Source organism: Zonotrichia albicollis, chromosome 5, assembly GCF_047830755.1.
Source record: "Zonotrichia albicollis isolate bZonAlb1 chromosome 5, bZonAlb1.hap1, whole genome shotgun sequence".
NCBI classification, from domain to species: domain Eukaryota; kingdom Metazoa; phylum Chordata; class Aves; order Passeriformes; family Passerellidae; genus Zonotrichia; species Zonotrichia albicollis.
The window spans coordinates 12,912,337-12,940,211 of record NC_133823.1 but is presented as its reverse complement, the minus strand read 5'-3'; the positions used below and the strand labels follow the sequence as shown (position 1 = coordinate 12,940,211).

At 40.4% G+C, this 27,875-nt stretch overlaps 2 protein-coding genes across 7 annotated transcripts in view; one reads left to right on the top strand and one right to left on the bottom strand.

The window, feature by feature from the left end:
* The window catches only part of ANAPC10 (anaphase promoting complex subunit 10), a 103,707-nt gene extending 93,574 nt beyond the window's left edge, over positions 1-10,133 (bottom strand). For 3 of the 5 annotated variants that reach the window (XM_074540819.1, XM_074540814.1, XM_074540815.1), the window contains exons 1-4: positions 9,263-9,397; positions 3,752-3,868; positions 2,352-2,442; positions 1,492-1,612 (exon numbers count right to left, since the gene is read on the bottom strand). In XM_074540819.1, the coding sequence (XP_074396920.1) occupies positions 1,492-1,612; positions 2,352-2,442; positions 3,752-3,868; positions 9,263-9,386 (453 nt within the window). In that variant the 5' untranslated portion in view covers positions 9,387-9,397. Of the gene's footprint in view, positions 1-1,491; positions 1,613-2,351; positions 2,443-3,751; positions 3,869-9,262; positions 9,408-9,833 lie in introns of those variants that run through there. The other 2 variants (XM_074540818.1, XM_074540816.1) reach the window with 2 other exon arrangements.
* ABCE1 (ATP binding cassette subfamily E member 1) lies at positions 9,434-27,224 on the top strand. 2 transcript variants are annotated; one of them, XM_074540809.1, is made up of 18 exons: positions 9,434-9,571; positions 16,414-16,581; positions 16,891-16,976; positions 17,487-17,584; positions 17,961-18,078; positions 19,933-20,070; positions 20,214-20,283; positions 21,345-21,441; positions 22,399-22,488; positions 23,081-23,202; positions 23,832-24,053; positions 24,462-24,521; positions 24,605-24,663; positions 24,799-24,909; positions 24,999-25,141; positions 25,238-25,360; positions 26,336-26,447; positions 26,691-27,224. In XM_074540809.1, exons 2-18 carry the CDS (start codon positions 16,479-16,481, stop codon positions 26,736-26,738), a joined length of 1,800 nt encoding a protein of 599 aa, XP_074396910.1. In that variant the 5' UTR covers positions 9,434-9,571; positions 16,414-16,478; the 3' UTR covers positions 26,739-27,224. The 2 variants fall into 2 exon arrangements, with proteins under 2 accessions (XP_074396910.1, XP_074396909.1); XM_074540808.1 differs by lacking the exon at positions 9,434-9,571 and adding an exon at positions 10,280-10,420.
* The last annotated feature ends 651 nt before the right edge of the window (positions 27,225-27,875 follow it).

Below are 27,875 nucleotides of genomic sequence, written 5' to 3'. Positions count from 1 at the left end.
GAATCCCGTGTTTGGCAAGAAAAGAGCTAAAGAAATCCTGCCTGAGACACTGGAGAGAACTAATACACTTGTTAGACATTTTATTGCTTTACAGATCTTTAATACATTCATCACACACATACCCTCAGGAGCAGGAGTTTACCACTGTATGAGAAACTTAAGTTAGGCAGCAAGATGTACAGTGCTGTACTAAGCATGACTACAAAAAGGACAATAATCATTTAGTTATTGAAAGGGCAGATAAAAGTGCAAAAATCAAAGTGATCATTAAGGACAACAATGACATCTAGTGGATACTCGGGAAACTGAGCCACAGCCTAACAGGTGAAAGGATCCAGCTGCCCTTCCTCAGATACTGTGCAGCTCCCAAACTGCTGGGATACAATTAGGGAGATGGAGAGAATTTACAGCTCATCAAACTCAAAGAAACGTGAAGATTTATTTCTTCCAAAAGAATATTTAATTAATTAAAGAAAAATAAAACATGTCAAGAGCCTTCCATTTGATATTTAGGATGAAAGTGTAAGTCAAAACTTGAGAGAACATCACAAATCATTGAAAGGATATAGACAGATACATTATGCTAACAGATCTCTACTACACTATTTTTTACTCCCACAGCATCTACAGCTTTGTACTTACAACTTCCTCTGGGACTTTGGTTTTCAGTCCCAACAATGCAAAGTGAAAAAAATAAAAATCCCAGAAGTAAAACTTCAAGCCACCATTTAGCACCACCCTTTTCTCATCATCCCAACCCTTCTGTTATTGCAACACTTGCCATATAGGGCGGCTAAGTTAAACCTTCCCAAAATACCAGCCAGTAAGTGCTGAGCTCCAGAGAAGAGGAATTTGAAACATGAGGCTACCCTGACCCAGAATGAGCAAAGATACCTGCTCATAAGTACCCCAATTAGTTTCCAAGGCAGACATCTACCAAGATCATGGATTATTTCAAATCTGCTTTTACTGTTAACCAAAAGGTAGGCAAACCAAGCACTTCAAGCAATTCAAATCTTATCACAGTTCTGACTAGAAGCATCACCATAAAAAATACTGGATTTGATATTTTTAAAAATAAAACACTAACAAAACACTACAACTCTGTCTCATTCAAAATCTTAAGCCGATCTGAAGAACAGAAAATTGGATTTTGCTTCATGTTGTTAAAAACCTCATCCCATCCAAAATTTTTGCATCTCAATAACCGTCGAGCATTAAAAAGTAAAATAATAGAAACAATACTCAAAAGTAAAAATTTATGAACATATTCAATTATAATGATGTTTGGTAAAAAGAATCAGATAAAAAATAACAGAAACCAATCTAAATTTACAAGATAAAAACTAAAAGCAAATATCAAAATAAACTCAGCCATTTTCCCCCTTCAACACAATGCCATATTTTACCACCACAAACTGTTTTATTACATCAGATGTCCTAACAAGTGAGAATTGTTTTAAGATAGAATGCAAAGCATCATCGACCTACCCGGATTTCCTGGAGATTATGAAAATTATTTCCTACTCTGACAGAGATCTTGCTTGGAGTGTAACTTTCATCAGATTTGTAGTCTGCATAAATACATAAGGTCTTCACTGTTGTTTTTCTTCTGCAAGAAGCAACACAAGCCATGTAAGCATCATAAAGAAAAATATTTGGGATGAGTTTGTTGCTAGCTTGCTATAACTAAGGAATTAAATGTTCTGGAAATGAATACATGTGTGCCTAGTGATTCATAAGAAACTTGCTGTTGAAGAACTAGGTGATTTTCCACATCACATTATGCACACAGTTGATTTTCACCATTCTCCTTTGCCTGCCTTCAGGAGTGTCAGTATACCAAGAAACAGATGCCAAATAAGCACTTGTACGTAATGAAGCTTAAGTTAGGCTTTTCAAATATGGGCTCTCTTATTACACCAAGGCCTTTTTTAAAAAGTAAATTTAAAAGGGGGACAAACATCTCTTCTCAAGTTTTGTTAAATAAAAAATACTGAAAGCATCCTACACAGGATGGAATAAAAAAAAGTTTCTCAAACTCATTTGTTAGGTTACATAGGAGCCATCTACCCTCCAAATAACACCCACAGACACAAAATAAGGACATAAGTCACCTTACATGAGTAAATGTGATGCTGTCACAACTGATATACCATTAAACATTCATTTTCATTGCTTATTTAGATATTTAGTGATCATAACATTTGAAAATCTCATTTTTAGAAATGCTATCTGACTTCTTACCAGTTGGGTAACAGAACGAACCCAGGAGTTCTTGCACTTGCTGAATTCCTATTTTATCTGAGCAGAACAAAGCACCCTAACCCACAGGGAGTACACTTCAATACCTAAATTGGATGTTCACCAAATGAGGCTGTGATCCATCTGACTGCCAGTAAGTTTCTAGATTATCATCTCGTAACTGATCCACTCCAAACCCTAAGAAAAAGAAAATGTGATAATCTTGAACATCTCATTTCTGTGATGCAAATGCAGCTCTTCTTCAACTGTTACAAATAAATGTCTCCCAGGTTACAACATATTAGGAAATCTGTCTATCCATCCAAGGTGCACCTATGCTTTTCCAACACAAAACTGAAACAGGGGAATCTGTAGAGGTTCAATACTGTTGAGGTCTGTGGGGTGTAAATCCATGCCAATATGTCCTGGAATTTCAAGTGGTTAAGTAGTAATTCATAGTGGTTGCCAAAGCAATAATTAAAAGTTAGACTTTTCCACATCTTCTGTAATTTAAGTGCTGAACTAAAGCAAAATCATTACCAGAGACCATTCACCATAATATTTTAGCCAAATGTAACATTTTCTTTTCAAGTCATGTCCTGAAATATTTTTGCTTTTTCAAGTACTAGCTAGAACAGGCAATAGATGGCAAAACCAGTATTCCTAAAGGTTAATGCCATCACCTTTGAAGAAGCAACTGCAGCTTTGTATTTTCTATTCCCTCATTATCCTTTTACTAATTACATCCTTTTATTGATTGTCCACACTAGCTACTGTTCCAATATAGCAGCTGAAGTTTAATCTGCAATTAAAAACTCCCCTGTTTAAGCAACAAAACCACAAGACATTTTTTTCTCCAATATTCCAGGATTTCAGACCAAAGTCAGTCAGCCTGAGCACAATATTGTGACACAAAGGGATCACTAACCCTAGGGTGCAGCAAGACAGCTGATCAACTCCCAACAGATATTTCTGAAATAGCAACTCAAGCACCCAAAGGGAAAGAATACAGATTTTCAGGTATTTTGAGCAGGTATCACAAACTGCCTCTCAGGACCACATGTTTATTTTATTTGCAGGGTTTTAGGGCCACCCTGTAATGTCTGATCCCACACAAAGTTTCAAAGTTCAGGCAGAACATTTAGGTCTCCCAGCTGCACAGTCATCCTTAGTTAAAAATGGAAGACATCCAGACAAAATGCCAAAGCACAGAAACAATTTCACTGTGCTGGGTGTGATTCTGCTTACATGGCTTAGTTTGTTCACCATGTAAATGAAAAGAAAAATTAATATAAAATATGTAAGACTTCTGTTTAGTTCATATCAGATAGTTCCTCACAGAAGGATTTCTGATACAGTTAGAACTTTCATATTGTATCACATATAGGGAAGGCAAACATTATTTGTAGTAACTACAGCCTACACTGCAGCAGTTGTACTGCTGTGGATGTCTTCCTCCCAAAACATAAACGTACATTCAACTTTTGACATCATTGTTGTGATTTACCTGGCTTACAGGACGAGAGAGACCAAACTGCTTGTGAGCCTATTTCTCTAACAGTACCAGTCCTCTCCAACTGCTTTGGATCAGCACCAGGAGGGGTCTTGTTTGGGGTGGTCATTTCTAGTGAGAGAAAACAAGGGAGTTAGTTGACATGTTTTTAGCTTGATGGGCAAATTAAAGGATTTTGTTCAGTTTAATTCTTTGGCTTCACACTTTTATAACAGCCTACAGACTTTATACATATTCACACATACATTTTTGCATGTCTGTTGAACATTTCATTTATATCTATAAAGTTATATGTATAAATATATAGAATATATATGTGCAATATATGTAAGGGGTTACATATATGTGTAAATTTTGTGTCCTTAAGAACTCAATACATGCTTGCAACATCCATAAGACACACTTTACTTGTATCATTCTCATGCCAAATGTGGTTCTAAGTGTTCCTTGGAGAGCCAAGAAAACCAAGTGTTTGTAAATGCATCAATAAATGTGGTGTACGTGCTGTAGCCAGGTTTTCTAAGGTATTAATTAATTAGATGTATCTGCAGAACTGGTGCCCCCTTATCTCCAGCTCTACTGGCAGTTTCTTTGTTCACTGCTTACCAACTATCAGATTTCCTTTGCACTACCTGCAAACTGCCTACTGCAGCTTTTACAGAATCTTGCCTAAGAAAAGAAAGCAGAGCAGCCCCAGTGTGCACATCCTGTGGTCCTTAGAAGCAGCTGCTCATGCATCATAGATTGACAACACTTTAGCCAAACAGATCTAAAAGACTTTCCCCATGTTACACTCCAGCAGTAAAATCATCTCTCCAGGGCAGCAGCATGCAACAAATTTTCCTTTATAGAAATTTGTCAGTGTTCATTTAGTGAGTATTAAATCTGAAATTACAGCGTTACACCAGGCACAGAACATTGTCTGTGCACCAGTGACTCTGCAGGTAAAAAGTCCCACAGGACATCTGACTTCCCTAGTGCACCAAACACTTCCCATGGGCCCCTGAGTATTTTCTTTTAATTTTGTAAACATAAGGCTTGACACAGACATTTTACCTGCTTTCTCATACACAAGATTGCAGTCCTAACTACCATAAACAAAATCCGAAGAGATAATTGCATGTGTAGAAAAATCTAAATACTGACAACAGCAACTGTCACAAAAGGCTTCAGACAAAATCCTTGTTCAAACACCATCCTCTCAGAAGATGCTGGACACCACACAGCTAATCCTACAGATATCATATATATATTCACAGACATATTAATTCTAATGCCATGTAAATTAAAAAAAAAACCATGGAAAAATGTACAAACATTTAGTTCATAGCTACTTGAAAAACAAACATTCTTCACAAAATGGTTTGGAGTGGTGGAAGGGACCTTCAAAAATCAACTAGTCCACCCCCATGCTGCACCAAAATTCAAACTATGTTTATTAGGCAGTGGGGAGACCATTATCCCAGACTTGTGAATTTTAAAGCTCAACTGACCTTCTAATCCAAACTCTGAGCAATTTTTTTTTACTTCTGTGACTGAACTAAGAGAGGTTGAGTTCATTCATTTGAATTCTCAGATTTACACAGACACCAAAAACACTGCTCTTCCAACATCTAAAAATATACATAGAAATTTCAACCTCACAAAGTAAAGCTAAATTGTTCACTTGCAATTCAAGTGATCACATCTCCAAAACATCATAGAAAACATCTTTTCAATATTATCACCAGCAAGACTTGACACTCTTTTGACTTAAAGAGAAAATGAATGAAAAACTCCAAATTTCACCCTTAAGACACAAGGACTATGCAAACATCACATCAAAACAAGGTAAATCACAGAAATTACATTGCTCACTCAGATTATGCCACAAACTTGATTATATATGCTTTTAGAAAAAAATTACTGGAATATTCAAAGTATGCAGAACACCTTAAGATAATGATGTTGAGCTTTCTTATAAGGTTCAGCACACAGAACAAAGTTCTAAATAACTTAATAATGCAACACTTGTATTGCACTGGTTCTCAAGTGTTGGAGGCATTACATTTTGGGAGTCTGAAATACACAGCAAGAAACATCATTCCAGTTCCCTACAGTTTTAAACTGAGCTTATTTCTTTTTATCTAACAGGAAAAGATTCTCAAACCCCAAAATTTGAACTCCAAACCACTGCTAGCAAATAAATCAGCCACATATTGTGTACTAGTGATGGGAAAGACTGAAAATTTTCAATGGCTGAACTAAATGAGTCAGATTTTCATGAGGGAAGTTCTGCTCAAGAACAAAACATTCTGGAGAGAACGTAGCTCCCCAATACTCAGAACTTTAAAACCTGAAAGCTGATAGAAGTACTAAGGAAAAATGATATAGCAACAGGCCAGCTCACTCATGTAACACTTCTGGACATTTTACTAGCAGAAGTAAAAGTACCTCATTTTAAATGAGACATCAATACTTAGCTCTAAAAGGAATGTAAGTCACCTAATAAATTTTTTATTTGCTTTTTTAAGATACATAAAAATAAGTAATTTTTTTAGAAGGCCTTCTCCTTGACATGTGCTGAAAAATGGAAAGACACACTGCACCTTTAGAAGCATTGGCTGGAAACATCTCTGAATTTCAATTCAGTTATTCCAAAAGATCATTAACAGGCTGCTGTTTCCTTAATAACAGCATGAATATATGAATGTCTTCAGGACATGCTCAAGGCCACACTTTCATTTTGCCATTTTCCCCTCTGTGGTTTGCACATCCTTTGGTCAAGACAAAGCAGCAGCTTTTTCCCCCGTTCTTGATCTCTTTATCCCTTATCTTTCCCACAGGAGTTCTCATTCCAGCCTGTAACAGCCAATTGAAGATGTTTCAGCAAGCTCTGTTTATGAAGAGAGTAAAAGGATTTAAATGGTTGGCCAGTCTGCCTTCCCCAGCCAAAGCAGCAGGAGGCACCTGGAAAAGCTGCACACCTGGAAGCAAACCTTGTGTAAGCACCACACAGCCAAGAGTAGATACTGAAGGATTCACCATGGGCCTTTCCTACTAAAGCTCCATAAAAATCCAGGCTCAAGGAAACTTGCAGGTTCCAAAGCAGTTTTCCCCTATTAAAACCTGCAATTCCACCACACTGTGTGCACAGAACTGTTTAAATACACACCTGTGAGGACCCTTGAGAGACCTGAGAGAAGTAAATATCCAGATATTTACTTCTCCAGCAGGAGATCTGTGGACACCCAGCTTCAGGTTTCATCAACTTGAGAGCTAAAGATTTTCCTTTAGCATCCAAATCAACATCATCACCTAAAAACAAGCATCTCTTGATCTACAGGGAACTCAAAGACTTGTCAATCACTGGTCTTTACACAGCAACCTTTCTATTGATGTGAAGGCACTCAGCAGATTTGCTCTGAGTTTCCTCTTCTCTAGAGTGTCTATGCCTTTCAAGCTCCCCTCATAAAGTTTAATAAACCTAATATTCTTGCAGAGTCTAGATATCTATCACTGTTGTTTAAAAAAATAACAAGACCATTTTAGCTAATGCCCTTTATCATCTGAGGAATCACTTCCCTTGTCTTTATATTTACTCACACTTGTTACTGTGACAAAGCAACACCCGGGTAGTTGACAGAACATAATTCTCAATTAATATTGGTTTTATGTGCATTACAGTGCTCAAATGCAGTATAAATACCCAGTGTTTTCTGGGATACTGTTTGCTGTTCACTGACACTTTTCCACTAATCAGGCTTTGATTTTTTTCATTCCTGTGCTCTCTTCTTCCCTCAGTTCCACTGATTTCCAGCCTGCTACCAAGCTTCTCAAGGTGGCCTTTAATTCCAACCCTTGCACAGTGCTTGCAATCCTTTCTACTTTGTATTCCACACTCCAGGGAACAGTGAAAATGCCCTCAAAACTGAACTCTCCAGGAGCACATTTCATGACACCACTGTTTAAAAGCGAGTCATTTACAAGTCAGATTCAAAAGCTCTTAAAAAATATTTAAAAACAATTATTTCAGAGCACACTTCAGTAGCTTGAACAATGGCAGAAATCCTGTAAAATTCAAGGCAGACTCCTCATATTCTCCCCTTATTAAGTGCATTGGCTACAATAAAAAAAAAAAAAATTATTCCAGACACTTTCAACAAGCCACACTAGAATATTTCCTGTGTGCACACTGACTTTAATTGTCCTCTACTTACTGACAAATTCCCTTCCCACACCAACTCCTCAGAATCATTCAGGAGATCAGAGATCATCTGGCTTTTCTCTCTTTTTTTATTCTTTTAAGAAGTAATACTCTGATTGCATTCCAATCATATAATCTTATTTAGTTTTAGCAAATATCTGACTATAGCCTTTCCAGGAAAACTGAACAAAGGCTGCACTGACTGCTTCAGCACTTTTACAGCATCCATAAGACTGTTTTTCTTGTTCTTAACAGAAGGGAATTTCATACCTAAGATTCCCTGATTTTCTTAACTGCACTATTCATTTACAAGCTCTTGTCCCTGCTCTCATTTCTTTGGCTGGACCCTTGCTCTTCTAAGGCCTTTAAAGATCTCAAGATATACCTGAAAACCAGCCTCTCACTAGGCCTATTTTTTTTAATTAGGTGGAAGATTAAACATAAAATATTAAAAATATCAATGTTTAATTAATATTTAATAATCATAGTAACTGTTCAGTAGCACCTTATTTTAACTGGCTCACCTGTACATTTGATGCCTCAGATTATTCTCTCAATCCAACTTTAATAAACTTATTATTTTTACTCTGCCTCCAGGGCATAGCTTTAAGCCTATTAGTGAAAATTACCAGACTTTCACTGTAAAAAATAATTCCATTATAAGGAAAGATAACTAAAAGAATTAAATTAGCAGTTTTATACATATATTTCTAATCAATCTAAAAAATAATTTTTAATATGTTTTTGGGAAAGTCCAGACTTTCCAAAGTTACCTGGTAGAGCTACAAGCAGTTCCTTAAAGGAAGTAAGCACATCTTTACAAGGAGTGTAAAGTGTAAATATTAGGTGCAAGCCGTCGTGAAAACCAAGAGCAACCAGAGGATGAAGCCGCTTTGAAAAACCAACCGGGAGCCATCCCCTCGCGACTTGTCTGCAGGACTTTCAATCAACATTAATTATACTAGTTATAACTGTAACAATTATGAATAAACAAAACGAAAAGTAACGAGGTTACAACACTAGACTGAGCCGTGGCCCTCAGGCCTACAAACCGCTTTGGTATCGCAAATGAAGCAGCAGCAGCAGCACCTACTCACGGCCCAGGCCCGCCGGATCCCGGCCCGGCTCCGCTGCCCGCCCGCGGGGGCGACGCCAGAGCCCCGCACGCACGGCGGGAGGCGCCCGGCCGGGCAGCCCCACACCCGGCGCGAACACAGCCCCTCAGCCAGCCCGGCTTCTGCCCGGGCTGCACCTTCTTCGTCTTCTTCTTCCTCCTCCTTCTCCTCCCCGCACGGCCCCGGCAGAGCCGCAGCTCGCACCTTTCCCACCTGATCCCGCCGGAGCAGCCACAGCCGCCGCCGCCGCAGCGGAGGGAGCGCAGTGCGCGCGCGCCGCCCCGCCCGCTCCCCTCAGGCGCCGGGGCCGCCCCTCACACGGCGCCATGGGCGGGGCGGGGCCGGCGGGAGTGCCGCGTCCCGGCTCCTCCGGTGCGGGAGCGAGCCTGGGACGTGCTCGGTGCTGGGCATGGACCCCGAGCTGCAGAGGCGGCTCCTGGAGATGCTTCCCCACGGGAAGGAAAGCGCGTAGTCCCAGTGTTTCAGATGCAGATGACGCGCTGCCCAGGGCAGGTAAAGGCCAGCAAGACCCGGGTGTCGTCCCTTGTGTGGGAGCAATCCGTGGGCACGATCACTACTGGAGGTGGTATCCTTAGTGAGGTGATGGGCTCCCAAAGAGAGTGACAGTTCTTCCCGATGGGAATGAAAGCACGTAGCCCCAGTGTTCCCGGTGCAGAGGACACGCTGCCCAGGGCAGGTAAAGGCAGGCAGGTTCAGAAGACACGCTGCCCAGGGCAGGTAAAGGCTAGCTAGCAGGACCATTCTATCTTGGTACCTTTCGCGTTGTATCAATCCCCGGGCGTATCCGATATTGGAGCTCGCTTCCTAATGCCGAAACCGCGGTCGTGAAAGGGAACGAACACCTTTCCTTGAGAAGAGAAGCACCGGTCTTAACTGTTGCTGCTGCCTGTCACCACCTGCCCGGCAGAGGCAGAGGCCAGCGAGACCTTTCCGTCCCGGGAGCTCCCCTCAGAGCGCGGCCGCCGCTCGCAGGGCGGGCTCGGGGAGCTCGGGTGCCCCGACCCGCCCCGGGAGGCTGCGCTCCCTACGCACGGCCGCGCTCTAGGTCTCCATGGTGAGGAGGGCCGCCCTTCCCTCCCCTGCTGTGCCCGGCGAGGGCCGCCCTTCCTTCCCTTCCCTTCCTTTCCTTCCCTTCCCTCCCCTCCGTGGCGCGCGCCAGGCCCCGCCCCCCCGGGCCCGACGGCCATCTTGGCCGGGTGGCGGCGGCGGCGCGAGCACGTTGCGCGCGCGGGCCCGCGCGCGGGATCACCGGACGCCGTTTCCCGGCCGCGGCGCGAGGGCGCCGCGCGCGCTCCCACCCCCGCTGCCCCCGGCCCCGCCGCACCCCCCTCACAGCTCCCGGTAAGCAGCGCCGGGGGGAACTCCCGCCTTCCCGCACGGGAATGGAGGCGGTGGGAACAGGGCCCCGCTCCTCGTGGTGTGCTGCCGGCCTGGGCTCGGCCTGGGCGGCGGCCTCGCCCGCAGCACCGTGGGAGAAGGGTCGGCTCGACCGCGCCCCGCCCGGGCCTCAGGGCCGGAGGCTCCCGGGGCTCGGGGCTCGCTGCCGGCGTGGGCACGGCCCGGGCCGGCACTTGCCTGCACACGCGGCACGTCATCCCCCACGCCTCGGGTTCTGTGGCAGCGGGGTCAGAGCGCCGGCCCTGCTGTGGGGATGGCTCCCTGTGCATGCAGCGCGGGATCCTCGCCTGGCGGCGCTGGCCTGGCTCTGGCAAAGGGAACGCCGGCATTTTGCTCCTAGGAAAACTGGGAACTTCCTCCTCGGGCTCGGGGGGAAGGCCGTATTTTGCCTTCTCTTGAGGGAGGCTGATATCCACGTGGGTGCTGGTGGGGCGGTGAGGAGATCAAGCCTTCCTGCAGGTGCGATAAGATAGCGGGGTAAGGCTGTTTTCTGCGAGGTGTGTGTAAAAACAAAAGAAGAAGCCGGCAGGGCTTTTTTCAAGGACCATGGTGGTGTTTCCTGCCCGGAATGCACTTGGATACTTCACCTGCAAGTTCCTGTGACAGTTCTCACTAATTTAAGTTTCCCTGCTGTGATTCCTTCCATAAACTGCAGTCCTAAACCAGTGGTCATGAAATACTTTCATTAGTTTCATTAGATTGCTAATTTACGGGTTCGTTCTCAGGCATTTCACTTCATGTTAAGGGGAAATGTTAAAGATTGAGTGATAATTAATACTGCTCAGCACAAGCTAAACACACCCACTCGTTCTGCAGCGTCAGTATACTTGACCATATGCTTTCATGTTAACATATTTTCTTATTCATGACGTGTCTTATGAGTAACATAGTGATTTAATACAGTAGGGAAATCTGGGGCATGTCTAAACTACTTTTTTTACATTGCCTCAGTTTCTTAAACAAATGAGAAAACCTTAAGCATAGACTAGTTCTTGTATCATTTACTGTTTTACCTTTAATTTCAATTTTCTTTGGGTATTCTGGTTCTTGGCTTTATTGTCCTTGTTATGGTGTGCCTGTATGTAGCCCATTGGCAGTGGAGTTGAGAGGCAGTTCTCAGTTGCTTGTTTTCAGTGGCAGCTGGAAATGCTGCTCATCCTCACTCCTTTCCACAGCATTTCTCTCTGAGGTCTCATGCACTGTAATTTTGTGAAGTGTTCACTGGTTTTGTGAAAAGTAACCAAGGATAGCACAATTCTGAACCCAGGCCTTGCCTTCACATCTTTCAGTGAATGGTCTCTGGTTCTGTTCAGTCTTCGGTTACTTTTAATGTTTAAATTTTTCTTTGTTTAGCCTGAATAATTCAGTGCAATTACAAATTCTTCTCAGTCATAATTGCCTTGACTTGGTAAATTATAATTTTGCTCTAATGCATGAGAAAGAAATAAATACTATTAATGCAAGCACGTTGCACATGTTCTACAGATTGTGCATTGCTGTTGCCTTCTGTGACAGATAGCAAGGTCTGCACGTGGGCAACTTTTTTTTTTGTAATCTGGTGTGTCAGGGTGTGCAGCAGCTGTATCAGACAGCCTAAGAACGCTGGCTTAGAAGGCTTGTGATAACGTTTGGTGTCTTATTTTTAGACATGTTTCATTTTTTGTATTAAATTACATAGTTGAACATAATGGGCAGCTTTTGGCTTTAATGAATAATACTGACAGGGCCTTTACAACATTTTCTTTTTTGTCTAGCCAGCAGTTTTTAGTCATTCCCTCCTTCCTTCACCTGTGTTGTCAGTCCATGCTGGGAAGATTTTCTGCTGCCCCACCATCATCATTCAATAACTCAAATAGCTCTTTACCCTGGTAGTTAGTTGCAAATTAGTACTTTCATACTCTGTTTTTTATTCTGTTCTTCTTGCTATGGGAAGGAGAAGCACAGTCATGAAGTCAGATGCTTCTGAGTACCAGTTTGTCCTGCCCCTGAAGTGCTGACTGCCCTGTAGGTTACTGGTGTGCTGTAACATTGCTGATCTGTGTTCAGTCTCCTGAGAGCTCTGCATCTGTTCCCTGCAGTCAGACCATCCTATTCCAGATGTTCATTTAAATGCCACTCAGCTAGCTGGGTGGAAATATGGAACTTGAGTTCAGTCTGGTTTTGGACAGTTTGTTTGTTTCTGAGTTCTAAGTCGATATTATTATTATTATTTTCTTTTGTGGGCAGTTGTCATTGTAGATATCAGCACAGTCCTGGAAATATTACAAAAGTTCACAATTTTTTTTTTTTTTCTGAAAATGGTTAAGACCGCTAGAGAGTTTTGGATAAACTGACACTTTGTCACATAGATGGGAGCAGAGGGGGAGGAGTGTGAGATGTGTGTCTCCATGCTGCTTCATTACTTCTATTTCCCCCCTCCCCCACAGAAATGCTTTGTGCACATACTTAATTCACTGACCCCTTCAAAACTGTTCACCACAGACTGGGCATTTTTGTGTAAGTTAGGATGGAACTCACATGGGCATTTTCCCAAGTAAGTTAGAATTAGAAAAATTCCCAAACTCGGGCTGTTTCATTGCTCACCAGCCACAGTGTGATTCAGCAGCGAGTGCAAACTTCAGTGTGAGTATCCCGGCAGGAGTGAGGAGAGCTTGCTGAGGAGCTCTGCAGGAATTGTGTGTTTCGGGCCGTGTTTGCCGTGGTGACTGGGGGCAGCCCCGTCCCGCTCCCGCTGTGAGCTGCGGGCTGAGCCCCGCCCGGGGGTGGCTGCCTTTGGGCCATGGCCGGGCTTGGGGGCTGCGCAGGGAGCTTTGCTGCTGGGGCACCCACAGGGCGGGCTCACTGCTGCCTGCAGCTCCGCGGGAGATCCACGGGGCCCTGTCTGCTCAGGGCGTGCAGAAAGGGCCCCTTGGCACTTCCTTGGGAAAACAGAGAGGGAATCAATCATTCACCCCCAAATGCTCTTTGTAACCTGCAGGATTTTAGTGAAAGGCACTGGGATGTCTTCCCAGGAATGGATCTTTATTTGAAGTCATTACAACATCCAGTGTCTGTCCCCAAGAAAATTACCCTGACTAAAGCACCTTTATAGCCTTCAAAAATAAGGCTTTCAGTTTGTTGTTTCCTGCTGTATTAAAGTGGGAACTGCAGACTCATTATTCTATACCTGTTTGCCTGGTCTATGGATGCAATTTCAGTGTTCAGCCCTGCTTTGTCAGTCTGGTCTGACAACACAGAACTGTTGAATCACTTTTAATTTTTTTTCTTATATTCAGTCATTTATTTGAAAACATCAGCTGTGTTAATAGGACTTTCTTGCTTAGGAAATTTAAATTAGTAAAGGAAGAAAAAGAAATGTAAGTAGAAACTGCTACAATATGGTTGGCAGTGTGAATAGTTACATTCAGTTATAGGTGATGAAAAATATCTTCTGACATTAGTTTTAAAGTACTTTGGAAACTGAATAAAGGAATAAAACTACCACTTTTTAAAGGAGCCACTTAAAATGTTGGTACCTGTGGCAGTAATGGATTTAAGGATACAATAACATCAGCTTTTCTGACCTTTGCTGTTGGATGTCCATCTTCCACATATTGCTGTAGTAGCTGGAGAATTCCTTCCAACTGAAGTTTATAGAATTTAACATGATAAATGTGCCATACACCCATTTTATTCTTGCTTCCTTCATGAGTCTGCAAGTCACAACCTCTCTTCCTCCAACAGCCATATGTAGTAAATACAGTCTGTAAACCACTGGAGGAGGCTTTGGTTTGGTGAACCAAAGATGAGCTGGACATCCAAAAAAACCTTTCCTTACTTAGAAATGTTGGAATCCTTTGGATGCAGCTGCACCTTTGCACTGTGTGGAAACATGAAGTGTTTCCAGACTCCTTCCCAGTTATATCATTGAATACCGATACTGCATTGAAATTATTTTGAACATGCATCATCTGTAGGGCTGCCATCCCTTTCTTTAGTGAGATGAAAATGCTTTGTACTTTATGGCATTTCTTTTAACAAAAAAAAAAAAAAAGAAAAAAAAAGTCATTTGCAATATCTTAAAATCTTCCAAGGGCCTCATAAGTCAGTTGTCTTTGTTCTGGAGCTGGAGGGAGTTGTCCTTAGGTGTGTCTTGTTCATAGGAAAATAAAAGTCATTATTATTGTTATTTTCATTATTATGAATTAATATAGTAAGGGAAATACAAATGTACTTCAAAGCACATTCCACATTTTTTGTCTATCAAGACTTATATTTAAAATTCTCTGCCTTTCCCTCCATTTGCTGCAGCTGTACAAAGTCCCATTACAATCCAGTACTTGTCAATGTACATTACAAAGAACAAAGAGGGGCTTATAGAGGGAAAACAAGTCATAATTTCACTTCTTTGCATGCATTTATTTGTGATTTCAGTAATATTTAATCATCTTGTACTCCACAGAATTATAGAGTTTCTTAAATTGGAAAAGACCTCCAAGATTATTGAGTCCAGCCATTAACCCAGCTCTGGCTCCTGCCCTGTGTCCCTGAGGGCCACATCTCCATGTCTTTTAAATGCCTCCAGGGATGGTGACTCAGCCACTTCCCTGGGCTGCCTGTGCACTGCTTGTCCCCCTTTCAGCAAAGGGTTTTCCTGACATCCAATCTGCACCTCCCTGGTGAGATCTGGGGCTGTTTCCTCCTGTCCTGTCCTGTTATTCTGCAGAAGAGCCTGACCCCCCTGCTGTGTGTCCCCTCCTTTCAGACAGGTGTGGGGGGTGCGAGGGGCTCTCCTGAGCCTCCCTTCCTGGGCTGACCACGCGCAGCTCCCCCAGGCGTCCCTCAGAGCGCGGCTCCAGGCCCTTCCCAGCCCCACTTCCCTGCCTGGCTCGCTCCAGCCCCTCTGTCACTCTGTGTAGTGAGGGGCCCAGAGCAGGACACAGCACTCAGGGGGTGACCCTGCCGAGTGCAGGGGGACAATCCCTGCCCTGCTCCTGCTGGCCACACTGCTGCTGATCCAGGCCAGGATGCCACTGGCCCTCTTGGCCACCTGGGCACAGCTGGCTCGTGTCAGTCACTGTCACCAGCCAGCCCCAGGTCCTTTTCCACCAGGCAATTTTCCTTACACTCTCCCCAGCCTGTGGCACTGCCTGGCGTGCCTGTGACCCAAGGGCAGGACCCAGCACTTGGCCTTACTGATCCTCATGATCCCCATGGATCCAGCTTGGCTAGATCCCTTTGCAGAGCCTTTCTATGTTCCTTACAAAGAATTTTACTCATTTTTATTTCAATCTAATATAGACATTGATACCATATTGGGAGATGCAGAAGGTAACTGTAGTTATTCAGATACTAATGAAACTCAAGGTTAAAGAATCAAACATCATCGTAAATGTCTGCTCACATTGCCTGGTTTACTTTTTATATACTCAGTTAAAAATTTTCACTTTGAAAACTGGTTTACATTTTACACTGTTTTAATCCTTTAATACAGAATATTGGCATACAGTTTGTAAATGTATATTCAATCATATCCTTGGAGTAATAGTTGTACTCACAATTTGTCAATGTGGACAAGGGTGCTTTATACCAGGTAACTTGTAAAACTAAAATTTGGAGCTGTATAGATTCTTATGTTCTTACTACAGTGTGCTTTTTTGGAAACAAATCCATTTTCAGATAAATCACAATTTTATTTCTACACTGGAAAAATAGTGATGGGACAGAAAGGTGATGTTAAAAATTTGTGCAGTTATCTACACATCAGTACCCTTGTTATTTGTATCTCTAACTTTGCTGTTTGTCATGTTGCTTAAAGGAGGGGAAAAATAAAATAATTTTGTGTTTTTCATCTCTGCACTCCACTGGCAATAACTTAGGTTAGAGTCAGTTCTCTGTGCTGTCAGTTGACCTGATCTCTTACAGTGTTTTTTGCTTTTGTTTTTTTTTTCTTTAAGGTCTGGAAGACTCCCACTACTCCTTCTTATAATTGGTGTATGTGTTTAACCCTAAATTGTGCATTATGGCCGACAAATTAACAAGAATTGCTATAGTCAACCATGACAAATGTAAGCCAAAGAAATGTCGTCAGGAATGCAAGAAGAGTTGTCCTGTGGTTCGAATGGGTAAGAGATACAGTGTAACAAAGTGTTGAAGCAATTGGAGACCTTTTAAATCAGTTCTACTCCATAGAATGAGCTTTTTGTAACTGATAGATTTTTGTGTATCATTCAAGGTTTTTTTTTTTCCATAAAGTTTTAGAAGTATCACTAAAAGCTTGAACAATTCTTAGTAATAGTGACACTTTTCAAGCCTTTGGATAATTGAAGCTTCAGTGAACGTTCATCAGTTACAAGGTCCTCTGTGAAATTTAGTAGGCAGGAATTCTGATTCACCAGAAACTGGGCTGATCTTATCTTCATTTTTTTCACCAGGAAAACTTTGCATAGAAGTCACATCACAGAACAAAATAGCATGGATTTCAGAAACACTTTGTATTGGTTGTGGTATTTGCATCAAGGTAAAAATTAAACTGCTTTATTTAAAGTGCTACATTTTCCTTATTTTGTTATTATATTTAGCAATGCATACTGTAGCTTCAAAAAGCAGTGTTCTTTCCTGGATTAATCAGACCAAGTGAACTTACTGTTTATAGAAAGTGAAGAACTGTGTCACTTGACTGAACTGGTTGGGTTGCAAGGTGTGGGTTTTGTTTGTGGCTTTGTTTTTGCTTGGCCTGGTTTGGGTTTTTTGTTTGTGTCTGTAGACACCTAGCAGCAGACAGATGTTTTTTGTGAAAGGTGTAGAATATATGCAATGTGCCTTATTTGTATTGTAGACTGACAATCTAAACTGCAGACTACTAATTTGAAAAATGTGGCACAGAACTTCCTTGGCAGGTTGACCATGTAAAGGAAATTTGGTAGAGGTCCATTTAAAAATATAAATGCACAGCTGGGTGCAGTACAAAACATAGGCTTTTGTTAATAAATTGTGTGCACTAATAATCTATAATTTATTTCAATTCCAGAAATGTCCTTTTGGAGCCTTGTCAATTGTTAACTTACCTAGCAACCTGGAGAAAGAAACAACACATAGATACTGTGCCAATGCCTTCAAACTTCACAGGTATTTTATTTTTCAAATATCAAAGAGACAATAAAATCCAAGTTTTTGATAGTGTAAACATAGTGCACGTCAAAGTGTTCTTGGTTCTTACCCCAGTACCTTCCTTTTAGAATGTTAGTTAAATTTTTCTTATTAAAAAGTATTATAATGAAATAAATTCGTGATAGGGATTATTTTACAGAGCCCCTATTTTAAAACACACTGCCCTTAAGTATTTCTTATGCTCTTCTAATTTTAAGGAATTTGATCTGGGTTAGATATTTGCAAGTTAACAAAGGCTGCAATAATCAGAAGGTCTGAAAATGGCTTGCAGCATTTACTTGCCCACTGAGTGTTGGTGTGTGATGGAACACAAACTTATCAATGTTTTGTACAGGTTGCCTATCCCTCGTCCAGGTGAAGTACTGGGATTGGTTGGAACCAATGGTATTGGAAAATCAACTGCCTTGAAAATTTTAGCAGGAAAACAGAAGCCAAATCTTGGAAAATATGATGTATGTATCAGCAATAAAAAAGAGTTAGCATTTTAGGTAGCTGTTTATTTTTTTGGACTGAGTGTTTGTATCTGTGAATGTGATAGATTTGTGGGGCTGTTGGCACTTTGATACTGACAGCCAGTGACCTGCTCCACACAGGACCAGTAGTAGGAGGTTATTGCTAACAATTTGCCTTCTTGCAAATTGTGTATATCTCTCAAGAAAGATAAGGGTACTAATTGTAATTGTAACTCACAAAAGATAAAAATCAGAGGTAGGTTTCTTGAAGTTGTACTTATGGGCTTGGGGATTTTTTTAATACCAATTTTTTAAAAACATCACATTTTTCTCCCTGCATAATTTACCTGTTCCCATCAGGAATTTCCGTAGCCCACGCATTGGAGTTTCTTCTAAGTTTCCTTTCTTTTTATCTGAACAGCTCAAGTGTCTGTGAGCACTTACTGTGTATCCTTGGGATCTCTTAGGCATTTTTATCTTTGATTCTTTTGAGGAAGATTTCTTATAAAATATGTTATTATTGTAAGTTGTGGTTGAAGGTGTTTCCCACTGTACACTTGAATACTGAGCTCTGAAAAATCCTCAGTTTCTTCATGTTGCTAGTTACTTAAAAATAAAGACTTTTTGAGAGTGAGACTTAAAACTTGTAATCTGCTGGTATTCATGGGAATTCATAATCCATTTTCCCATGTGTTTGCTCCAAGTCCAACTGCAGCCAGTAAGCAAAATATTTTATTAAAAAAGGGCTTTTTTACCTAACACTACTCCAAAGAGTGAATACATTAGAGAAAGGGCATAAATAATAGCTATTAGGACTCCTCTTATCAGCATTTCAGATGTTACTTTCTTACCTTCAGACTGCCTGGGGACAGAATTCTGATGCACACTTTTGTCCTTCAGGAAGCACTTGTAAGAACAAGTGTGTTGATACTTTCTTCAGCAGTTTCTTTACCTGAAAGAGCAATGTTTTATTAAACTGTTCAGTCAGGGCTGCTCCCTAAAGCTGCAAAGAAATAGTAATTTCCCAGCTACATTTTACATTCTCTTTCAAGTTTGGTTTATATTATTTTGTGGACTTCTTGTTTCAGGTGGTAGTATTGCAGGAATAGCAAAACTCTTGACTTTCTGAATGTGTACTTAATTGAATTACCATGCTTCCAAAATCAGACTTTGCTGTGAAGGAGCCATAGCAGTATGACCACAGAAACACGTGGTATGAATTGAATCTTCCATGTTGCTTCTGCTCTAAAACTGATGAAGCATTTCCTCTGTGTATTTGCTTGGTTTGGAAATACGACTGTGTCAGTCTGATCCATACTGTTTATCATCAAAGAAATAAACTCAGCACCCCTCAGAGTAGCACAGTGTGCAAGGGGGAACTTTTTCCTGGGTGATAGCTCTGAACAGTTCCTTTTATTTTCAATTTGTCATTTTTCCTTTCTTTTTTTCCCTTCTGTTTCCTTGGAAATGTTTGCTAGAACCAGAGAAGATTACCAGATTTGTTGTATTTTCTGTGCTGGTTCGTGCTTTTACCATTCCAGTCCTTTTTCTTTGGATTAGCTGTATCAGATAGCTAATAAGTGTGGTTACATTAATCCATGCTGTCCTTTTCCCCATGAAGTTATTTCAGTTCAGTAGCTTCTTAGCTGTGCAGATTTAATTTTTTTTGAAGATTAGTGAAACCTGGAAAAATAAGGTCTCTCTAAACTTTGTTTTTAGAATGCTTTTGCAGATTTTTTGGTTTGTTCTCTTACAAGCCTATTCTATTTGCCTTACTGATTGGAATATGAAATTAGGATTCCTTACTATGTTTTTAAATGGTGTAAGTAAACCCAGGCTTTAATTTTGTCACAGGATCCACCTGACTGGCAAGAAATTTTGACTTACTTCCGAGGATCTGAATTACAGAACTATTTTACCAAGATCCTGGAAGATGACCTTAAAGCTATCATTAAACCTCAGTACGTGGACCAGATCCCTAAAGCTGCAAAGGTGAGACATTTCATGAGTTAATAGAAAGCTGGGAGCTTCTTCTGTAGTACTTTTTATGTGTTTAAAGTTTTATTTAGCAGCATAACTCAGAACTGTTTGAAATTTTTAATGTTGGTTGGGGTTTTTTATTATTTATCACGCAGGGAACAGTGGGATCAATTCTGGATAGGAAGGATGAAACCAAGACACAAACTGTTGTGTGTCAGCAGCTCGGTAAGTAATTTTGTACAGTCAAATTTTAAAGTATTTGAGAAGTTCATATTTACTGAAACAATCAAGGTACCATAATATGATGGAGCATGCAAATTATACCAACTCCAAGAAAAAAAAAAGTAAAAGTGCTTTAGTGTAAAGCCCAGGGCATGCTGTAATATAAATAACACAAATAATCCTTTCTGATGGCAAACTAGTTGATACATTCTAGTTAACAGAATGTAATGCAGCTTCTGTTTCATAGTAGAAAGTGCTTATTTTTAAATCCAGAAAAATCCCACTTAACATCTGCTGCTCTTGCTTGCTCATAAATGTGGCAAAATCTGAGCATCCCCCTTTCTACACTGCATGTAAAAAATGTTATCTTAATATTCCACACTCCCCCCAAAGCTGGTATGTATCTAATTTTAGTGGGAGTAACACTGACTTCTGAGATTAATACAATTAATAAGAACATCTGCATAGTCCAGCCCTAGTAATGTTTTGTAGGTGTTTTGTATTTAGTTGTTACTAAATTTAGTTGTTGCTAAATTCACTGTGGGATTGGTTTTGGTAGAGCTGGGTGGTGAAGGTGAGGCTGCCATTGTGTCACCAAGAATGTGGTGTTTGGGTCCTACTTAATTTATTAATGACACAACCTATTCTTGAATCGTGTTTGTTAAGCTGCTTAGAAAATACCTGCTTCACCCATCTCCTGTGAGGTTTGAGGGACTTGATTTTCAAGAAAATCAGAACTCTCCAGGCAAGCCTGACAAGAAGCACTTTCAGAACTGGTATAGTTTCTTTTTAGGGCCAGAATCTTCAGCAGTGTGGTGGAAAAAGAAATAGAAATACAATTCTTCTGCATGACAGGAAGCAGCCATGCAGTCAATGCTGCAGAGAAGCCAGAGCTTGCTATGACTTAGTATGATACTGATGCTGTGTAAAACGAAAGCTTATTCTCCTGTTTTCTTTCCCTCTCTGTAGAATGTTTGCTATGTTTATACATGTTTCTGTAGGTAATAAAAATATGGATTGTTCTGTTGGTTATCACATACCTAAAATTCATCACTTATTTGCAGACTTAACACATCTGAAAGAAAGAAATGTTGAGGACCTTTCAGGAGGAGAACTTCAGAGATTTGCTTGTGCAGTTGTTTGCATTCAGAAGGCTGATATGTATGTTTAATTTACTTCTGTTACACATTGCTTCTAATAATCTCTCTCAGAATATGGTCCTCAAATTTACTCTTATTCTTAACAATAATATTTTCGATGAAGTAGTGAAGAATATTTTAAAATTATAAAATAATGTTTAAAAATTATTTTTAGAAATTTTGCCAGCTCATCAGCTGAAAGCCATTCTTACTTCATGTTTAATCTCTGGATTCTGTATACTTTTATTTACTGAGTGGAAATAGCTGATTTCAGAAGGCAGGGTTAGATTTCAGTATCCCAACCTGATAAGCTCTCCCTAATCCAATCTAGATGTATCCTGTTGGACAGCACACCTCCCTTAGCCTCTCTGAATGAGAAAGGTACAGCTGCTTCCCCTCCCCTTAGAACCTGAGTCCCTCCTCTCCTGTCTTTGCAAGCAGGAAATTACTGTCTGATCTTTGTTGTTCCCTGACTCCTTGGGACCACGAGAGCAAGATCATAAGAGTTACAGGGTTTTGGTTTTTTTGCTTTTGTGAATTTTTGATTGGTTGGTTTTGTTCACTTGGGCTGCTGTTTTTTGTTCAGTTGGTGTGAATTTCAAGTGGGTTTCCTTGTTCAGTTTTCTCTTTTTGGAAAATGCCCTTCTTCCAGTCTTCTAAAGTATTTTTGCACTTTTTAGTTCGTTTAATTAAATTTAAGTTAGTGCATGGGAATCCTAACTGCTGACTCTTGTAACTTTTGATAACTTAAATAACTTTGTCAGAACTTTTGGGAAAGTAATACTTAACTCACTTTCACGTGGCAGTGTACAGAGAATAAAGGCAGGTGTGCACAATTCTCATTTTTTGTTTCCCTTTCTCAGTATAAATAATGATTCTTTTTTATTTCCATTTACTTAATGGTTGTAATGTTAGTATTATGTTTGAATAAGTAGAAAGCTTGCATTCACTAAGACTTCCCTCTTCCTTTTGGGATTAGCTTCATGTTTGATGAACCTTCCAGCTACTTGGATGTCAAGCAGCGCTTGAAGGCTGCCATCACTATCCGGTCCCTCATAAACCCTGACAGGTAAATAAATACAAGCTCAGCTGTTTCACCAGGCTCTAATAGTGCAGGACTGCTTACAGAGGGAAGAAGCATCCAGTCCATCCCCTCAGAAGTGCTCACTGCTCAGCATGACACACTAACAGATGTTCCAGATATTCCAAGTCTGTAATATTCTATTCTGTATTTTGGAAACTTTTTTCCTGCAGTTTCTGGTCCCATTTCAAAATCCTGTAATAAGGATAGGAAAACATTGGTGGTTACTTTTCACCTGAATATTGCTGTTTCATCCCTTTCTCACAAAGATTTTTATTTTCCTAAAATGTGCTAAATATTTTTCACTCAAATCAGTCAACATCCTTCCACTTAATGTACATAAAGAATCTGCCAGTTCATGATGAAGATGGACTTTAAATTTATCATTCACGAGTTTTTTGACAGTTAAAAAATGCTGGTGAGAGATATGAACTCTCTCCTTTAGTATAAAGTGAAGAAATCATATTAACTAAAAATCATGTTGATGGCTCTTGTTTATGCAAGACTAGATTAAGAAAAAAAGAAAGAAAAATATTTTGCATTGAGATAAAAAAAGCATCTCTCTGGCTTTGTTTTTCAGGTACATTATTGTTGTAGAGCATGATCTAAGTGTATTAGATTATCTCTCTGACTTTATCTGCTGCCTGTATGGAGTGCCAAGTGCTTATGGTGTTGTTACCATGCCTTTCAGCGTAAGAGAAGGTAATTCTTGCCATATTTCTCTTTTTAAACTTTCCCAAAAAAAGACAGCAAAATGCCAGTTGTCTGCTATATAAACATGTCCTCATCCCATCACAGTTCAGCAGTGAAAAAACTGTTGGATTTTTTGCAGAATTTCTGTGTTAAATGATACTTGATTTGTAACTCAACCCCAAAGCCTTCATTTTCACTTGCTATGGACCTAATTTTGGTACTTGCAGGTGTTTTGTAAACAGTGGAGTTACACAAAAGACCCTGTAAGTAGTAGAGAAAGGGCAGGAGAGAGGTTGCACAGTACAGAGGTATGTAGTGTTCAACTGAATTGACCCCACTTGTGGTTCTGAGACTCAGTAAAAACTGGCTTTGAGAGAGTGGGCCCAACAGCAGGAGTTCCTTTAAACCCCACACTCATCACTAACAGAGCTGCTCCAGCCATTCTGTAGTTTAGTAAGGCTCTTCTTCATTCAATTTGCAATGTGCATGCCTTAAAAGAGGAGGTCTTGTTGCTTCTTTTAAAGCATTAAAAATTACCATTCTCATTATCAGAATGAAATTTGCAGCCAGGAATTGAAATTCATCTTGTTTTACTTTGTTGCAGACCTTTCTAATGATCTTTTTTCCTCCCATCATAGGCATAAATATTTTCCTAGATGGCTATGTTCCAACAGAAAATCTAAGGTTTCGAGATGCATCTCTGGTATTTAAAGTAGCTGAGACAGCTAATGAAGAAGAGGTTAAAAAGATGTGTATGTACAAATATCCAGGAATGAAGAAAAAGATGGGAGAGTTTGAACTATCCATAGTAGCTGGAGAATTCACCGATTCTGAAATTATGGTGATGTTAGGAGAAAATGGTATGTGCAATTTATGTTGGAAACTACTTCTCCAGCCCTGAATATGCTCCTAAAGCCCTTCTTCCCTTTGGGAGCCAGGCTTCAGAATTACTGGGTTTGAGTCAGGTTGAACTGCTTGTTGCCTGGTGAAGATAGCACAGAATGAGCCCCCTGAGTAGGAGGAATGTGAAGTTACTGAGTGTTAACAGTGCCACCGTGTTGTGTTTGTTACCTACCCTGTTTTACAGACTTAGGTGGCAGTTTTAAGATAGTGCTATCTAGTGCTGGAAGATAATATAGGAATTGTCAAAGCAATCTAATTTTAAAATGTATTCTTTATTACTTAGTTGTTGTTGTATCAGTGACGTGTTAGAGGTCTAAATTACTAAAAAGTGATTAATGTGTAACTTGTATTTTATTTTATTTTAGGAACTGGCAAAACAACATTTATCCGAATGCTTGCAGGAAGGCTTACACCTGATGAAGGAGGTAATGTGTTACACCCAAGATGAAACCTATTTAAGGATACTGGAGATTCTCTCGCTTACATTATTAATTTTGTCTTTTTATAGGTGAGGTCCCAGTCCTAAATGTCAGCTACAAACCACAGAAAATCAGCCCTAAATCTACGGTACATTTCAGCCTTATTTATTAAGTATCATGTATCATGCTACAAAACACACAAACAGAAATTATTTTATGCCTGTTTTTCTGCTTGTTTTCTTGTGGTGCATAAAACTGAATGGCAGCATTTTTCTTTTGCTAGGGAAGTGTCCGTCAGCTGCTGCACGAGAAGATCAGAGATGCCTATACACACCCCCAGTTTGTAACTGACGTGATGAAACCTCTTCAGATAGAAAACATCATTGACCAGGAGGTATTAATTGCCTGAATCAACATCCTCATTGCCTTAGCTCTGAGCCTGTAGCTGAACTAAGCCCGGCCTTGTTTCCCCCGCCCCGCCAGGTTCAGACGCTGTCTGGTGGTGAGCTGCAGCGTGTGGCGTTGGCACTGTGCCTGGGTAAACCTGCAGATGTGTATCTGATTGATGAGCCCTCGGCTTACCTGGACTCTGAGCAGCGTCTGATGGCTGCCAGAGTCATCAAACGGTGAGTGCACGTGCTGGCCAAGGAGCCACAATTTGCACTAGGATTACAATGAGCTCACATTACTCTCTCTTCTTTTCTTCTTTCCCCTCATTGCAGTTTCATTCTCCATGCTAAAAAAACAGCTTTTGTGGTAGAACATGATTTTATCATGGCTACATATCTTGCTGATCGTGTGATTGTTTTTGATGGCATTCCTTCCAAGAACACACTGGCAAACAGGTAAGAGATTCATTGGGGTTGCTAAGCGAGATTGTCATCCCTGCCTGTGGAAATTAAAGCTGCATCCAGGACTGTCCTGAGGGTTCTGACTTTTGTTTTGAATCATGGAACAGAAAATGGGATTGATCCTTACCTACAGGCTGCCTAAACCACAGCTGGGGAAGGGTTGAGGAACATAACCAAACCCTCAAAAACTAGTCCAGCATTAAGCAATTGCATGAGGCTAAATAAAAATCAGAAGAGATCAAGGAATGAAAAAACTACCCTTCTGAAAACTACCCTTCTGAAAATAACTTCCAGCTGCAATAGAAGAAAGCATTGTACTAATAGTACCTGTATGCAGATGTAGTGAAGGGCAAGTCTTGATGCCAGCATGCAGTGTACATTGCTTTACTTTTTCAGAGCTGTCCCTTTTGATGTCTACTTTTGTTCCTGTTAGTAATTTCATGAAGATTACCGAGATTTTTTGATGAGCAGCCTTATCAGAAAACAGGCTTTTACAACACTGAGTACTTGGCACAAGCTAGATGAAGTAAACACACTGGTTTGCAATGGCAATCCCCTGCTACCTGGTTTTGTTGGTATTCCTCCCAAGAACACAAATGTTGGAATTCAAAAATCACACTCATTCATGGATATTGAGAAAGTTGTTATAATCTTTGCTAGATTTTACATATGGTGCAAGTGTTGGGTTTTGTTTCCTTGAATGTAAGTGTGCCAGCACACACACGTAGATACAAAATAATAAGAAAGAAAAGGTCACATGTGGAAGCCACAATGAGACACTACTCTGATCTTTCAGCAGCATCTGAGATAGGGTTTGACTAAAAATGTAGCATGTCAATGGTATGTCAGATACAGCTTACATTTGCGGTTCCAGACTTGAGTGAGCTCAGGATGGAGATCAAAGTTGCCTGTAATCCTGTGATACAAAACTTCTGAAAATATAGCTAAAATATTATTCTCTCTCAACAGTCCACAGACTCTCTTGGCTGGAATGAATAAGTTTTTATCTCAGCTTGAAATCACTTTTAGAAGAGACCCCAACAATTACAGACCAAGAATAAATAAACTCAATTCCATCAAGGTAAGAGAAGACTACCTTTGCAGTACAGGAGCTATGATTGTTTGATACGAAGTCAGATTTTAAAATATGGAACAAAATTAAGATTGACAGGGTAGTTCTACTGTGCTGCAAAAACAGCATGTGAAACTAGTAAGAGTAATAAGGGAAGCAGAAAGGAGTTTAGATAAGTGTCTTTTATTTCAGTTATGTTCAAGTCTGCCAAAGACTGCTTCATGTAATGGTGACCTTTTTTCTCTTCCCAAGGATGTGGAACAGAAGAAGAGTGGAAACTACTTCTTCCTGGATGACTAAATATTGAATCCCAGCATCTTTTTAACTGGCATCTAGACATGCGTATTGGAATCTAAACAGCTGTGATGAGATGGCTCAGATCAGGTTTTAGAACAATTAATCTTTTGGAGCTTAAAATCTCTTGCTGCATTTAACATCTGAGATAGTAGCAGTAAACATCCTAGTCTGAGTAAAACTGCCACTTTCTATATTTTGGTGACACAGCCCTATTTTCAGTGTAATAATTTCAAAATAGACCACGTTGAAATTGTGCAAATGGGTCTCCTGATTTTTCAAAATTTAAGGGAAGTTTTCAATTCAATATATCCTACTCATGTACCAAGTACTGACTGAACTTCCTCATTTTAAAATAAATCTTTGAAGCTGTTTTCTGTATAAGAGGGAAGTTTACTAAGAATGTCATGCTACAAGAGCGACTCCTCTTTTAAAAAGATTGAATCTCTCTGGCTGAGGGTTTCAAAAATAAAATACCCACGTAACTTGTGACACTGCAGAATTTCTTCAATTACTAATTCAGAAGTGTGTATATTTATATAATGTCACACACCCTTTTCTCACCCTGAAGGTCACTATGCCTTTTTTATATCAACTACCCTGTGCATGTTCTCAGACCTAGGGAGATGAAAATAATCAGTGAAATAATCGTAAAGAATATAAACATTCTTTCCATCTATCCAACTCACTCTTCCATTAAGTTTTTATAAGGCTCAGATGCAGGAATTACTTTTCCCTAAAGTAAAAAGCTTTGATCCTTCCTATGACAAAGAAGAAAAAAACTTGAATAAACATTGTTAAAAAACTTAAGCAGACATGCAAAAAACAACTTTCATCTATGTGTCTTAAAGGAAGGAAGGGTATTTTCCATTCAACAGTTCTCTGCCTTCACTGGCATGTGAAAAACATGATAAGAAAACATGGCTTTGTTCCTTGTTTACATTTTTGCCTCAGAAGCTAGTGGAGGTAATTTGAGGGTTTTTGCCATTCTGTGTGTTAGTAACATGGTTATTCCATAACCTTGGCAGTACTGAGCATTATATCCACACTGCCTCTCTCTGTCTATAACAGCAGTGCACCTGTACTACAGCAGCACAGGGACTCTGAAGAAGGGCAGGTACTGAGTGCAGCCCTACACAACCA